The sequence below is a fragment of the Sinocyclocheilus anshuiensis genome, unplaced genomic scaffold (assembly GCF_001515605.1).
Source record: "Sinocyclocheilus anshuiensis isolate Anshui unplaced genomic scaffold, SAMN03320099.WGS_v1.1 scaffold2041, whole genome shotgun sequence".
NCBI lineage: Eukaryota > Metazoa > Chordata > Actinopteri > Cypriniformes > Cyprinidae > Sinocyclocheilus > Sinocyclocheilus anshuiensis.
The window spans coordinates 438,289-455,283 of record NW_015541069.1 but is presented as its reverse complement, the minus strand read 5'-3'; the positions used below and the strand labels follow the sequence as shown (position 1 = coordinate 455,283).

General features: G+C 37.6%; 1 protein-coding gene across 1 annotated transcript in view; it reads right to left on the bottom strand.

Annotated features, from left to right (window-relative positions):
• The window catches only part of LOC107690673 (whirlin-like), a 67,430-nt gene that overhangs the window by 20,113 nt on the left and 30,322 nt on the right, over nt 1-16,995 (bottom strand). Inside the window, exons 4-6 of the mRNA XM_016489064.1 lie at nt 15,438-15,563; nt 9,329-9,537; nt 7,445-7,484 (exon numbers count right to left, since the gene is read on the bottom strand). Coding sequence (XP_016344550.1) covers nt 7,445-7,484; nt 9,329-9,537; nt 15,438-15,563 — 375 coding nt within the window. The remainder of the gene's footprint in view (nt 1-7,444; nt 7,485-9,328; nt 9,538-15,437; nt 15,564-16,995) is intronic.

The following is a 16,995-nucleotide window of genomic DNA, read 5'->3' as shown; positions in this document are numbered from 1 at the left end:
GTATTGTGCACTTTTTTCATTTAAAAGTACTGCTATATGAACAAAAGTGCAATAAGATTTGGTTTGCAAACACTTTAAACAAATAAGGTTCTTTTTTACAGCAGTATTCCTTTTACATAGTAGCAGTTAAAATATTTATTGTAAATCTCAACTTATAACAAATTAAAATATAATTTATATTATATATAATTAAATATAAAACAAGCTATTTGCCACTGCCAGGGCATTAACATTTTTATAGAAAATATTTTATAGTTTGTTATAGAAAAACAAGTTATGCTCAGAGTCCAGAGCCTCGATCATAACATTATAACAGCAGTGTTTCCCCTGACATTATATTAGGGGGGCGGCACCCCCCGCCCCCCCTTGAAGGTCAAGTTAATTTTATTTAATTTTATTTTCTCTATAGTGCCAGATCACAACAGAAGTCATTTAAAGTTACCTTTCCTATAGAACATGTCTATACCTTGTTCTTTTTTTAAACAAACTAAATAGCCTCATGTTATTTATCTTATTTACAAGACAGCATGTAATTTCTGTCTCTACGTTACATGGTCGCACTCTCTGCATTGTGCACAGCGAAAGTTCCGCCCCGATGCGCACACACACACAAACGTGCGCGCACACACAAGTGAGCACACTCCCACTAGTATTTGTAAATATTAAGCCGCAAAACGACTATTTAAATATGAATTCTACGTGTCTCTGTGTATGAATGGCACAAACGCGCGGTTTTGTTTACTACTCGTACTGAAGCACGCGTGACGCTTCCGGTGATATTAATGTCTGCCGTCTCACTAATGAGGACATAAATACATGAACAACATCTCCAGAACTGCTCTGAGAGTCACTTCATGAGCATTTGACCGTTACATTTGAGTAAAACTATCCTCATATCATATACATACAGAAATGTAAAGGTATTCACGGCAACCCGTCAAAATAAAAGTTCGGTTTGACTTGATTGATAAATATATTAGCCTACTATTGTTCAGTATAGAATGTACGTAATAGGCTACTACTACTACTACTAAATTATTAAAACCTTATTTTTAAGGAATAATCATACAATATTTCTTCAACATTTTAATATTAAATCCCCTTTATTTTCCCAAAAATATATTTTTTTAAATTTTCATTAATTAAAAGATAAATTAAATGAATGTTTTATGCCGTAAAAATGTAAATACACAACACAGAATTTGGTAACAATAAAACATAAGGTTGGAAAAAAAATTATAATAATTTGGGCCCTAAAAATGCAATTTTTCTTAGACTTTTAATAAATTGATGTTAAACTGTTTAAGTTTCATGATTTTAATTAAATAGACATGCTTTTTGATTAATAAAATTTAATTTAACCATTACCAACGGAATTCGTTTTCGGTTCGTTTAGCCGTCCCTGGCTCGGTTAGAGGAGGTGGGCAGAGCTCGGTTCAGTTATATATAGATCAGTGATTTTGAGCGCTAACCGCGCCGGAGCGCGGAACTTATGATACGTGCTGCATGATTGCGTATATATACTGTGAGAGGGCCGTGTGTCACCGCGTCCCAAATGACTTAAAATAATAAACCACAAAGTTAACAAAACGATGCACTGCACTGTGCTGAGCGAGAGTGCTTCTCTGCTGTCTTCACGTGCTACTTCCTGTTTCCCACTTATGAAGTCGTGATTACGAGCACGTTGCATTCTTTTCTGTTAAAAATAACAGTGGACAGTGGTTTGTGAATGTTGATGCTTAGCCAAAATAATTTTATTGGGAGCGTTCCTGTGTGAGCACTGCTGCAGTCTTAGGCCCTCCCCAAATGCTCTCATTGGTTGAGACGCCTGATGACACCCATCCCAAGCCAGTACTGATCAACAACCCTCCCCTCCTGTGGCCCATGGTTTGTCTGTATGTGAATTCAGAGCCAGTGAGCAACGGACTTTCATAATAATAAAAAACTGCGTTAACGCGCGATAAAATAATTGTCAATAATTGTTAATCACTTAATGCGTTAACGCGATATATATATATATATATATATATATATAAAATCTAAATCTTTTGTTACATTATAAAAATCTTTATACTATCTTTGACTGTCACAAATAGATTTGCACAAATTTGTCCAAAACGCATGCAAGAATCGCGATATGGCTGGATTAAAAGGCTATGATTTCATTGAATAAATATGAGTGCTGCACATTTCAGTCAAAATGCAGTGCGTTTATATGAATGTATCTCTGAAGGGAACCGACTGTCTTCAGAAGAGTATCGATGGCGTTTTCATCTTATCTTATTTACTTATAATGCCTGATAAAGTAGCGTTTATGAGTGCAGCGCTGCTTTGTGTACAGCTGTTACTGGGGAAACTGCTGTATTTCTGTCGTTCCAAAAGTGCCACCTATTGGCAGAGAATGAAATTTGATTTAAAAAACCCAGCAGATACCCTGACATAGGCTTCTTTAATTCTGACGCTCAATGTCTGCTCCTTCAATGCAGAGAAATATTGTTATTTTTGGGTGAACTATTCCTTTAGCTCTCTGCAGTTTGCTAATACTGCACATCTTGTGCTCTATGTAGGCTACTAGATTTGCTAATACAAAACAACTTTGAAAAAGCAACATGACGCAATATGAAACACAGCAAAAAGACAAGTCTTTTCCATAACACATTTTCAAATTGCTAATAAATTTCACAAATAATTAAGAAATGCAAGTAACACATTGAATTAACTTTAAAATTGAAATTTTCAGGGTAGAAAATGTTCTTGTGAAATAAGCCTTGTTTTATTTACAACCTTGAGAAATAATTTGACATTTTACAGTGTAGTTAACAGTAAACCTTCTGATGTCAGAGAGGGGAGACTGGCACTCTGGGCACACAATAGTGTTCAGCCAGGTGTAATTTGAGAGACCTACTCATGTCTCATTGAAGTGGTTTGCTCAGGGTTGCTGAAGCTCTGATTCTTCAGGCTACACATGATGGACAGCTTGTACTGTATCTGTGCCGTGAAGCCTTCTAGAAGGACACAGCCCCCTCACCTGCCCACTGAACGATGGAAGAATCAGGTTCATTCAAAAGAAAAAGCGAGGCAGGCACGAGGAGCAGGGGATAGGATGGGAGGGCAGCAGGCAGCCCAGCCTAAAGCATCAAGTTTGGGACTGAGAGGGGTTATTCATGTGCAACCAGCAAAACAAACTGCTTAAGGTTACTGAGACAAAAAGCAATTTGAGTCCAACAACCACAGAAAAGGTCTGATGGTCTCTGAACCAATCACTCCTCTCTGTAATCGTCTGTAACAATAAATTAGTATGCCTTGTCTCCAATCCACAAACTAAAAAAAATCCACAAACTAGCTGATTACTGTGAGAGGAAACACAGTGACTGCTCCGGATAAATCAATGGCTTAATTTATCCGAAAAACATCATGGGTTTAACATTGTTTGCCATGCAACATTAGAAAAACAATTTATTTACATAGTTAACATAGTGTATACGAGTCAGAGCAGTGGTTTTGTGGTTCGTGCAGGTGCTCTGACAAAATGAGCCATGGTGCTTTAGATGAATGTTCAAATTTGGTTCCCTTTTGTTGTCCTGCCGACACAACACTGCACATTTTGATGTGATACACTAATAACTCTGGCTTAATAATGAATTGCAGAATTAATATGAATAGAGTAAAACAGTCTGACCTCTAAAAGCACATATTAAAAAAAAACACATGACTTCCTGTCTTCAAAAAAGATCTCAAGAGATATACCTACTACAAACACCTAGGGTGTTTTGACTCTGAACCGTAACACCCTCCTGTTGGTGGTAGTGCAGTGCAGTGCAGTTGCAGTGGTAGCCAATTTACTGCCCATCTTCTCCTCCTGGATCCCAGCTTTGCTCCTCTCTCCAGTTCCGAAACCAACAAGGGGCTCTTTCTGCTGCCACCCCCATCCTGCAGACTGCTATCTTCCTCTCCTTCCCTGTTAGTCCAATTGCTGTGAACATTCTCCATACCGACTGGGCTGGGAATCATCTACAGCCAACCTCGACTGGAAATAGCCATGCCTGCCACCCTTTCTCACGACAGTCTTGCAAAAGATCCTGACATTTTGCACTCTTCCTTTCGAAGGCTTGGTGGCATCCCATTCTTCCCACGGAACTGGTTCAATCAAGACAATCTTCTTTGCCTTGTCAGACCACAGCACCACATCTGGCCTTAGGGTTGCCTGGACTACTTAGGGGAACTGCAATCTTCCTTCCAGATCTACTCATCTCCCATGCCTGGGCCTTTTGTAATAAATTGTTGGTGGCTTTTCACCTTCTCTCACAAACTTAATCATTGATGTTGGTTTCTGGTATGTTTGCCATTTTTCTTGCATCTTTCCTTCTCCAGGGAATTAGCTAGTGTTCTGAGCATGATGGTGTCATGGCACCATCCGTATCTTTCTTGGGTAAGTGCTGTTCTACACCCTGACAATATGTGTGCCATGGTACCCCGCTCTCCATAAAGCTTGCATAGTGGGTCCTCCCTCAGACCCCACTTGTGCAAATTTGTTGGGGTTGGTAGTGTGTCATACACTGACTGCAGCAGGAAAGAAATGCGAAAAGGTTCAAGCCTCCATAGATCTGCCCATGTGATTTTCCTTTTTGGAAGATCCCATTTGGTCCAGGCTCCCTGTGATACCAGCTCCACAGCTCTTGAATGCCGCCCTTCCTTTTCCAGGTTCCGTACTTCCTCCTGGATCATGGCCCTCCTCTCCTTAGTGTTTGCCTTCCCCCACTGCTGGAAATGGGAAGTTCCTAAGGCCCTGTCTCCCTGTGCATGGCATTCCAATAATGTCACGTAACTTGAGCATACTTTCAGCTTGAGTGACAGTGGTGTCGGCTGCCCACTTGAGACCTGGGGCCGTATGTATAAAGCCGCTCAGAGTAAAATTTTAGTCCTAAGTGTGTCAAAATTCTAAGAATGACGTAATTTTACTCTTATTCCTTGCCTTAAGAATAAGAGTGATTCATAAAGGTTCCTAAGTGTTAAGACTAGGTCCCAGCTCCTAAATTATTTAAGAGAGCTGAAGAGGTCTCCTAACCTAGTTAGGAGTAACAAGATGGCAGCACAGAGGAGGAAACAAACACTTTCCAGCGAAGATATGACATATTGGAGTTATATGATGATATGGAGTTGATAAAGCTATACAAACTTGATTGTCAAGATCAAAAAGTCTTTTTTTTTTTGTAACTGACAAAGTAAGAAATGTAATAACCTCTTCCACTCAACAAGTCAATGCTCTAACTGCAGAGATGTAGTAATTACATTTTTTTGGCTGTAAAACTGGAAAAATGCAGCAATGCACCGGTGATGACACAGTAAGCAGGGTCTTACATATTGTGGCACTAACCCCACCAAACACAACAGTGGCCAAAAGTGATGTGTGGATTTTTTTTTTTTTTAATGACCCTGCATTTCACTTAAACCACTAAAATACAACGGGGAAAAAAAACACTGACCAGTGTTGCCAACTGCTTATAATCGAAAGTAGCTAAAACTGGTCACTTAATGTTGCTAGATGACCTCATAAAGGTGAGTTCACTGATCTATATTTATATTTATATAGATCAGTGAACTCACCTTTATGACGTCATGGGAGAGTCTCGGAATGTACATAAGGTTTGTCCAAGAAACTGATTTTGTTGCTAGGCTTTTGAAAAAAGTCTCTAAAGGGATAGAGGAAGTGTAGTTCACTTTTGGCCACTACTATATGGCAATTAATTAACTTTCCAACTGACCGCCAAACCATATTGCAAAAATTAGGCCACTTTTATGAGGATTGTGGGCTTTCATGGAGTTGTTGGAGCCACTGATTGAACTCATGTTCACATCATTGCTCCAACTGTAAACGAGGAGACATACCAATAGAAAATGAAGCATCAGTAATACTTTGTGATAATTTTGCACAATGCAAAGCATTAAAAAATATATATATTAAATATTAAAATATTTCAGTGTCTTAATTAAATGATTTTATTGTAGTTACATTAAATGATTGGTGTTGTGCTGCTGTGACTTTACATGAGCAGGCTCACTATTGGCTGATTCAGAGGTTGAGGTCAGCCATTTTGTGTTGACATCATTGTAGTCCTTAGTTCACAACACTTAAGTGTCACCTCAGTCAGCACTTAAGAATCAGTCTTAGACTACTGAAAGCTGCTTTTAGCTTCTTTATAAAAGTGTGTTGACATCATTGTAGTCCTTAGTTCACAACGCTTAAGTGTCAACTCAGTCAACACTTAAGAATCAGTCTTAAACTTTACTGAAATTTGCTTTTAGCATCTTTATAAAAGTCTCCTACTCTTAGAAAAGTCCTACTTTTTACTAAGATTTTTTTGACACTTAAGTCAAAGCTTAAGACTATTCTTAAGAGTATTTCTGAGAAGTTTTATACATACGGGCCCTGATCTTGTCATAACACTTGCATGTCTGACTTGTTCATGCTGAGAGTCTCTGTATGTCATTACTCCTCTGCATTTAGCCACCTTGTATTCCTCCACCACGGATGACAGGGGTAGTTGAAGCTGTCCTGACCTTATGTAGAGACCTACTGAAGTGAAATTTGGAGGGATTCCCATCCAACTTCGAAGGTACTTGTTGATCTTTCTCTCCACTCCTTCCACACTTGTCATAGGGATCTCATACACAATCAACAGCCACATAAGTCTCGACAGCAGTCCATGTTGGTATATCCATGCTTTGAATTTCCCTGGAAGTTCTGATTTTTCAACCCTCCTCAGCCATTCCTATGTATGCTTTTCAGTGCAGGTGATGTTATTACTGTCAGATTTATTAATTGCATTAATTTGTTAATAACTTGACATTTTTAAATAAGGCGTAGCTAGTTTTCACAGATATTTCCCAGATGTCCCAGATATTTCATACATGACCACAAGAATCCTAAAAAAGGCAACAAAGTTTGAGAAATCACCTTCCTCCACAGCATGATGTAATATGTACAACCATAAGCATAATACGACTGTGAAAAACGTACTTCTTAGTATCGCTGTTTAACATCACTGCTGTGTGAGTGAGGCTGTAGTTACAGGTCTCTTCTTGAGTGACTCCTCTATTTCTCTGCTACAGATAATGGCTCATCCCTTTTTTTTTACTATTACAGTGTGTTTACTCTGAGATAGCAGTGTTTATTCAATTTGCACACTAAAAAGCTTGAGTGTTTTGATCTGTGGGTAGATGGCAAAAGAATATGATGTGGAGCCAATAAATTCCTATTTTCAATATCACACTGACCTTAATACCAGCTTTTTGTATTCTTATTTCTTAGACTCATTACTTGGAAAGAAAACCATAAAATGGCACTTGGTTAGACATATTAAAGAGAACTTTAACCCTGGACGGTTGAATAAAATCTAAACAATTCAAACACATTTGTATATGTAAATTGCATTTTGTACCTTACCTTTCCTGAACTTCCTGCTCCAACATCAACAGGCAGAACACTGTTAGGAGAGAAAGAGAGAGATTTTGTTAAGAAAAATAGAATGAATAATATGAATAGTACATAAACTGACAACTTTTATTATGACAAGACCCTCTGCAATACTTGTTTCTAAAAGGGTCAATCTCAATGAGTCATTAAGTAGTCAGATATTTAACTGTTCATGATATTTAACATTTAACTGTCAGATATTTAACATGTCCATGGCACCATACTTTCACATCTCTCTTATCACTTCATGGGCTCTCTTTTCATATCAACAAAAGAATAGCTAATTGGCCACATTGAATCAAAAAGGTTAGTCAACGGGGGAAAAAGTAACTCAGAATGGAGATTAATAATTAATATTGTAATACTAGTACAGTGTCATCTCTTTGCTAAGTAAATTAGTTTTCTATATTATTATAGACTATTTTTCGTAGGAGAAACTTTATGAGCAGTAAGATTTCAAATCAATATTTCATGTACAAGTAGCAATTTATTTGGCAAGTACCTAATAATAAGTTTTTATGCTTCATATTAGGGTCTTGATCACCCTGAATGGGTTTATTCTGTGATGGCCAACTGGCTATACATTGTACCTTACTTAATATTTGATTTCTATGTCATGAGACAGGTACTTGTATAGTGGATACAAAAGAAAATCTGGACAACAGTAATCAAAATGCACCTTAGAAGACGAGATTAATGAAGCGTGGAACTAAAAGGCACCTTGCCGGATTTCCAGGGGAGCACTTTAGAAATGAGCACACCCTCCAGAGATCCTAATCAGCCCATTTCCATTTGGGCCATTGAGAAAGCAAGCGAGACGAGATCCCTGCTGTGAGTCATAGTGCTACTGTCATACCACTAGCATGTCATACATGCATTTCAACCATCACTGCCTAAGGCACGTCATCTAACAGCAGCATCTGCATCTAGCTTTAAAATCATTTCACTGCTATATTTAGAAACACTCTTTCAAACCCACTATTTGTATGACTGGATTTACTGACCTGAGAATAATTTAATAAAAGAGCGAGACCACAGCCGAATTTCAGAGGAATACTGAAATATCGCATAAAGTGAAACTATTACGGTAATGGAAAGAAACAAATTGATTTTCCACACAATTGTCTAAATTACTGTACATTAGGTAAGGGATCATTAAACATTATTTTATTTCATAATCACCTATTAAAATGAGTGACTCTTGAAGTAGATTTCAGCATGCAGAAGGAAATAGTCACATTGATTGTTATTTCACCTCCTAATATCACAAATTGCAACCTTTTTTCCACCAAGTATCACTATATTACAGTGCTTTTTTATATTTTTAACAAAATTAAAGTGAATGAAAGAGAAGAAAGCAACTCAAATCTAAGGTAATCAGCATTTATAGGATATAGGTTATACAGTAGGTTTCAGAAAATATGAATCAAACATTTTATTAAAATTCTTCCAAAACCACATTACATTATGTGGTCTATGCCGTCGACATAAATTTTATGGCTCTATACTCTCATTGTATGTCAATAACTGTCTGTCTTTATGTCATTTATTTCTCCTAAGGAATTTAGGGGAAACATCTGAGGTCATACTGGTCATACTATCGCTCTATCAAAACATGGTAATTTTTTTCAGCCAAAACAGCCCAACACATCAACGTTGGCCAATAGTGTAATAGTTTGCAAATGGTGATACAGTTCCATTTTGGTGCCATATGACTGACATATTTCGGCATTAAATGAATCACTGAGAACCTGAGCTCTGAAAGAAAGAGCTCAAGTGAGAACCCAGAGTCTGCTGAGCTCTTAAAGAAAAACTCAAATTTCCCCTTTTGGAAAAAGTGTATTGAATCTTCACCTCTGGGTGTTGCTATTGGCCGAGCTCTCAGCGATATGTGCACTGGGAATCCATTTGGTCTCATCCACCACAGTGCGCGCGTGAGGCAGCCGCCCCACATCCTTTATGGTCATCAGCATGTGGCAGTAATTCTTCAAGATCTGCACTGCCTCATTATGAGAAATGCTCCGGAAACTACGTCCATTGACCTCCAGAATCTGATCCCCTACCTACAAAGATGGAGACAGAGAGAGACTTTAGAGATCTGACACTCCAAATGAGACAAAATGAAATGCAACAATGCCTGGCACAACAACACAGAGCCCACGCACCACAGGAACCTGTTTGAAAGAGCTGACAGCAAATTCACACGTAGAGATTTCAATTAAGCCTGATAACTGATAAATAAGCTGTCCCTTCAGCATGATTTGTACATGAAATAATTGAATCTGTATTGCCAGAGCACTTGTTGTTGCAAACTGTGGCAGATAGACAGTTATGAATGTCATCTGTCCCGTTTCCAAATTCCCTCAGTAACAGACTGACAGAGGAAGTGAGGGAGTAGACAATGAAGAGAAAGAGGAGCATTCACTGGAAATTATTCAGTTACAAGCTACAAATAAAAGAGCTCAATCTGTTCTCATTAAACCTACTCGGCCATAGCAGAATATTGGTGTGTTCTGCAAATCAATGTAATGAACATAATTCATGAAAAACTCTCTGAGCAGTTCAGCACAGTGGGACAACAATCAATGACTATAACACTATTGTTTTACTGTGTCTAAATCATCTCACATATCAATATGTCACTTCAAAAATTCATTAGTTTACCCAAATGTTGAAATTCTATCATTATTTACTCACTCTCATGTCGTTCCAAATGTGTACGCTGCTATTTTTGTAGCAACTGACAGATGTGGTCACTATAAACGGCTGCTAAAAAAACTCAAAAAACATTCTTGAAAAATTATCCTTTTCTGTTCCATGGGAACAATGACAACATTTTCATGGCTGAACTATTCCTTAAAAAATACAACATACATCTCCACTGATATACAGATGAGGCTGGAATACTGTATATGGGGTAATGATTCCATTTCAGGGACAAAGCCAGCACTAAATACAGCAATTCTGTAAGTATTTAGTGTCCATTTGTTTTTCCAGAGTCTATTGTATTACAGTGTACAGCGTACAGAGTCTATTGTATTACAGCGTATTTCATGTATTTCAAGGCTGTGATGCATTAAAACTCATCCTGAACACAGACTTTTTCATCAGATCTATATAAAATAAATACCCTGCCAGCTTTTGTCTGAGCAAGACAAGTTCTAAATGATGGATGGATGTTCTGTGAAATGAGTGAGAGTCCAGGACTTTTACAGTGTGGAGGAAGAGTTCAATGTTCAAACTGAAGAGGATTGTCCCCCACTGAAAGTTTAGGGACCCTCCATAAAAAAGACCCATTCCTTTCACTGGAAAAAAAATCTAATTATTGACATAACATGATTTTTGTTTGCCCAACATTTCTTTGATCACTGGTGCAAACCTAAACTCTTCCATTCCTCCTTTTGTTCTCCTCAGCAAAGCAGAAATAATAAAGAGAGATAAGTTATCGATGTGTGTCTGTTTCTTCCTCTCTGTGCAAATGTTCTTCATGCAGTGGAGTCAGCAGCCAGAATGCACTATAACTCACTGGAGTAGAGAGAGGGATAGTGAAAGAGAGAGAGGGTGATTTATAAGCTGCAGGAACTCAAGGATCTTTCATTTACTCACAGAAGGGAAAACGCTGGCATTCTTCTACCAACATTTCGTCCCCTTTATCACACTCTCCAATGCTCCGCTGCGCTCTGCATCCCTTTATTCTGACTATTCCTCCACCCTCTGCACCATTACACCACTTTCTCCACCACTCTGTCGTCCCTCCATCCCACTCTCCTCTAATAGCCCTCTACATGACTTTATACTTTATTAATTCTTTGGGGACAATCAACACTAACATTATACATGTAGCACACAAATGTACAAGAGCATATGCAGTATTGTTAAACAGCTGACAGGACAAAACATTAAAATAAACACAACGAGACATGCATTACATGTTCATATGCATTTTCAGAATGGACCTAGACAGTTAACAGCACTAAAACATGACAAGAGTGCAATGGAATCTTAACTATAGACATAAACTGTGTGCCAGAAAAATGTATTAAGACAATTAAGTTAAAATCAATTAAAAAAAGAACATAACAATTAAAGTATTTAATTGCTATAAATCATACATTCACTCCATTATTAAATATACTATTTAAAAAAAATAAAAAGACATTTCCGGTTCTAAGATGTTAGTGTCCATTGTAAAATGGTATGACTAAACCTCTGGTACATCACTTAATGTATGTGAAATTGAGGGGACTTCGTACACTAAAAATTACCTTAAGACAAGATGGATAAAATTAACTGTTACAGAAAATGCAACAATTCGGACACTTTGGGGCCGGTCTATGTGTTATGCAGTATATAAAGCAACTGCGTCCATTAAAAGAAAGCAAGTTTAATCTTGCTTCATTTTCCTTTATGCACTCAAATAAATCCCTATATACAAATGGGATTTTCATGTGTGACTTATTATGAGAGCTTGGATCTGTCCCAAATGAAGACTGAAACACCATAAGGAACAATAACTGTGCTGGACTATAGACATGACCCATTTAAGTTCTTGTGAGGCTTCTCACTAGGTCATTTTGTAGCTCTATTTCCATCCTCAGATGCCTCTGGCTGTCTTTTTGTGTTCTCCAGGTGGGTCTAAATGAAACAACCATAAAAGACTCAGACAAAGTTATTATACCACAGGCAGGATTCAGGCCACTCCTTAAATATACAAACACACAGAGCATGCCTCACACATCCATCTGTCTACAACAGCTGCGCCGGACACCAGCAGTGGTGAGGCACAGATAAATGTGTCTGACGGACGTCCGTCACAGATCCAGGTGAGCCCAGCTCATCTCCAAGGGGAACGGACATTAATTAGGCCCAGTGTTGAACTACACAGATGGGACAGATGCCGAGCCATCAGTCAGTTTTACCTCCAGTGCAGCTGAAGTTTGATCTACATGACTCTGAGTTCAGCAGACAGAGAAAGGGTTTTTGGTAAAGGGTGGGGTGGCTGCTTAAAGGGAAATGTGGTTCAGAAAAAAAGGAATTATGGAATGAGTTCAAAGGCCAGGAGTTTTGCCAGAAGCCCTATCAGCAAAAGAGCTAGGTAGGTAGGAGGATCCAAAACTTTGTGGAAAATGTGGTCTTCACTGAGGAACACTGCTTTGTACTTTACACACACACTTCATATTTCATATTTGACAATATTACTGTTTTTACTGTATCAAATAAATAGCTATAACATATCTCTAAAAGTGGGTAGCAAAATGATGAGCTGTCAACTTAATAAAAAGTAATTAATTTCCAGATAAAAAAATAATAAAAAATTATGTTTGCTTCAGGACAGTGACAAAATCAAATCTCATTATTTAAATTTTAAAAACAACATGTTTTCTTTGTAATAGCATGCTAAATATTTTTTTCTCACAGTAAAAATTGGTATTTGTACATAAAAATATATACAGATCATCACATACTATAGTCACGTAAATTCCTCATAGGTAAACAAACTTGCCCAATAAATCTTTTGATTAAGACACACACAAAAAAAAGAGTAGACTGGTGTTTAGAGGAGTTCTTGAGTGGAACCTCTGGTCCACTGATGAGAGGTCCAATTGAAGAAGCACTAAAACCCAAACAATTATAAAGAGAGCAAAATAAAAAGCCTCTCTTAAAAAAGCAAGTAGGCAATCTTTCATCTCCTTATTGCAACCACCGCTCTCCATTAGAGCAGTACGGCAACAGTTGTGCGTCCCACAGAATACTGTTGAGCTCAGTAGATATATGTGTTCTTGTAATACAGCAAAGTTCAAATCCAACTCAGGGAAACACTCATGATTTTTGGGGCCAATGATTGCAATATGCTATTAAATGGAAAAAAGTGGGACATTTCCCAGTAACTTCTGAGAAAACTACTGTAAGTGCAAGGGTTTTTGTTTTTTCATAAGCTGATAATATCAGCAGACAAAAGTGTCTAATCACAAACCAAATGTTCTCTTACCTCACTGTCTGCTGCCTGACAAATGCAAACATGTAACATAAATGTCATGTCTCGTCTCCCCTCAACTTCCTAAATAAATACCAATATATTTAATATATAGACATTTATACAGTGTACAAATGCTAAAAAAGACAATTAAATTAATTTAAAATTAGCTACTTTTATACTGCACTGATCATGAAAGAATGAAAACGTAATTATAACAGTACTACTACTACTGCTGCTGCTAATAATAATAATAATAATAATAATAATAATAATAATCTTCCTGGGGGTCAACATAAATGTCATGTCTCGTCTCCCCTCAACTTCCTAAATAAATACCAATATATTTAATATATAGACATTTATACAGTGTACAAATGCTAAAAAAGACAATTAAATTAATTTAAAATTAGCTACTTTTATACTGCACTGATCATGAAAGAATGAAAACGTAATTATACTACTACTACTACTACTGCTGCTGCTAATAATAATAATAATAATAATAATAATAATAATAATAATAATAATCTTCCTGGGGGTCCATAGACTCTTCTCTTGAGAAAAAGCAACTAACAGTGAGAAAAATATCATGATCAGCTAATGGCACCACAAAAACACAGTCCAAACCATTTGCAACTATCCTGAGCTGTGACATCAGAGGCAGCAAACAGGGAAAACCCTCTCCAAAAATCCACTGGCCACTGGTAAAACATTTACTAGGACTATAATACAATGAAATATCAACATATATGTAATTTTTTAATTATATGTTTATATCTATAGATGTTTTACATCCAAAATCTTCACATTCCTGTCTTCAGATGAGTGATCTTAGTCATTTCAGTCCAGATACACCAGATCTTCTATCACCACCATCCTGAATAAATTCTACAAAACTCAATGTCATGTTGTCTCACTATCCTGCCAAATTATGATAACAAATGTCTGACTTTTTATCACCAGCAAAATCAACCCTTTTGTTAATATTTTTGCAATGCAACAAAGCGATGAGAATACAAATGTATGGTTGTGGACATGCAGAAGCACGGAGCTGCATTATCAAAAATGTGATGTAAAATATTTATCTGTCTCTGGTGGGGCATAGGTAGTTGCTGAAGCCCAATCACTGAATAACCCAAGAGACTGCAGGAGGAAGACTAGACTAGTAATATCATGTGAAATAAAAATCAAAAAATCAAACACAAAGGGTTGATTATTACAAACAATTCATCTCAACAGATTAAAGCAGACTGATGCTATGATGAAGACACAGGCTTGTAATATTTTCCAAAAAGCCTACCCGGCCTGTTCTCCAGCTGACTGGAGAAAGAGGAAACATCTTTCATCTTTCTGTCCATGGATTGATGCCAAAATGTTAAGAGCTCACTCAATCTTTTATGAGGCCAGCTTTGGATTTAGCGCCGCTTTGTTTCTACATCTTTCCGTTTGGCAGAGGGAACCTCAACCAATATACTCACACCACAAATTTAATTAGATGCACTCAATGCAGTCATGCCGAACCTCAGCAACACTTTTGGCCACTTGTGGCTTTTCAAAAAAATAAAATCAGATGTCAACATGTCTGAAACAATTTGTGTTTATTTTAAGAGAACAGGTGAAGAATATTTCCAGTCAAAACACAATGACTTGCAGTTTCAAACATGATTAGCTTTCCTGTCAGGTGTCAGGTGGCATGTAAATTTTGCACCCAGTAAATGAGCTGTTTTCAACGACATCATTGATGAATCACTGACTGACTGAATCACTGATTGACTGATGACTTCTAGCAACCTTATTAACAAATCACTGCACACTGCTCCCATCCATAAAAGACACTACGGTGTAATTTAGACAGAAATAAGGACTTGTCTCAAGCAATCAGGTTGCATGTGAATCGAGGCACAAATAATTATAATAAAGTTAAAGTAGGCTCTCAAATAGTCTAATATTTGCCAAGTTCTCAAATTGTGACTCAAGATATTTTACCTTTAGTCCACTGTACTCCGCAGCAGACCCTTGGTCCACTCCGGTTATATAGATGCCCAGAGCATACTCAGCACCGCCACGGATCATCAAACCCAGAGATCGCCCATCATCCAGTGAGATATTCACCTGAGGAGAGAACACACACATTTGTTACACACATCAGTTATTTCTCAGCACATAAAGACTCCTTCACCTAGATATCATACTATAGAGACGACTGTGTCTTTAAATGAATTGTGTCTAGCAAATACAAAAACGTCCAAACCAATTTAAAGGTGACAATTTAAATGATGTTCAATTAATAAAAAAACAGATATAATACAGATAAACAAATGATAAAGCTTCGCTTAATGAATATTAGATCTCTTTCTACGAAAGCGCTTTTTGTGATCACAGATCATAACCTAGATATGTTAAGTTTGACAGAAACTTAAAGGGGGGGCGGGGTTCTAATGCTATTTCATGCATTCTAAATTATTAACACTGTTAAAGAGTTGGATTCTCATGCTAAACATGGCCAAAGTTTCAAAAAAACGTATTACATATATGAGTTGTACGTATTACGGAGTATTTTTGTGCCAAATACACTCCTTCCGGGTTCCGATAATGGCATAATGAAGGGTGGAATTCCTTGTATGGGCACCAGAGCGAGAGCTTCAACGTGCTTCATTCGGGTTATGGAAGTCGTCGGCAGCGCTGCACAGGAGTTCTGAATGCGCTGACATAAGACGTCTACTCTGGGCCAGTCATAACATTCTGACGCAGATGACGCATTTACTACTTGAACTTTACTTAAGTATACTTACTAAAATAAACTTGAAGTATACTACTTTTTGGTAAGGGCTGCGCTGTTTACAGATGTCAAAGAAATGTCTAAAGTCATCTAATACGATGTCTCTGGGCAAAAAACAGCTGCATAAATGTTAATATTTGACACAAAAATGAAAACATCAACAGAAACATTGATCGCACACCCCTCCACGTTTACAAAAACACCGGGAGGCGCAGCCGTTTAGAGGCCATTTCTGGTTAATGATGATGTCACAGAATTTACTGGTATTTTGAAACTGAGAACTGTGAATGGTGCTTATAGCCACACTGCTGCACATTTTACAGGCATTTCAAAAGCAGGAAATGCTTTACATTTCAAAGCAGCAGGTAAACAGAACTTTACGATACAGTCGATTATTGATAAGTGGGTGGGATATTTACCCCCCTAGTTGAGACTGTGGTTGCACACTTCATTTCGCTCATCAGTTATGGATGCCCCATTACAAAAGGAAAATGCTGAGGCAATGAAGAGGAGGTGACTATAAATTGACTTACCCACCCATCAGGATTCTAGTGTGTTCAACCTGAATAAAATACCAATAAATGTGGCACCACTGCGGCATCTAAACCCTGATGAACAATTACCAACTAATAAAATAAAGCTGTGTTTATCACCTCTCTATGGGCTTGACTGTGGGTTTGATCTTTGATGTGATTATGTTTCATCAGTTCTCATTTGTCTTGCATTGTTTTGCACTAAAACAATGAACAGATTCCCTGAATCCAG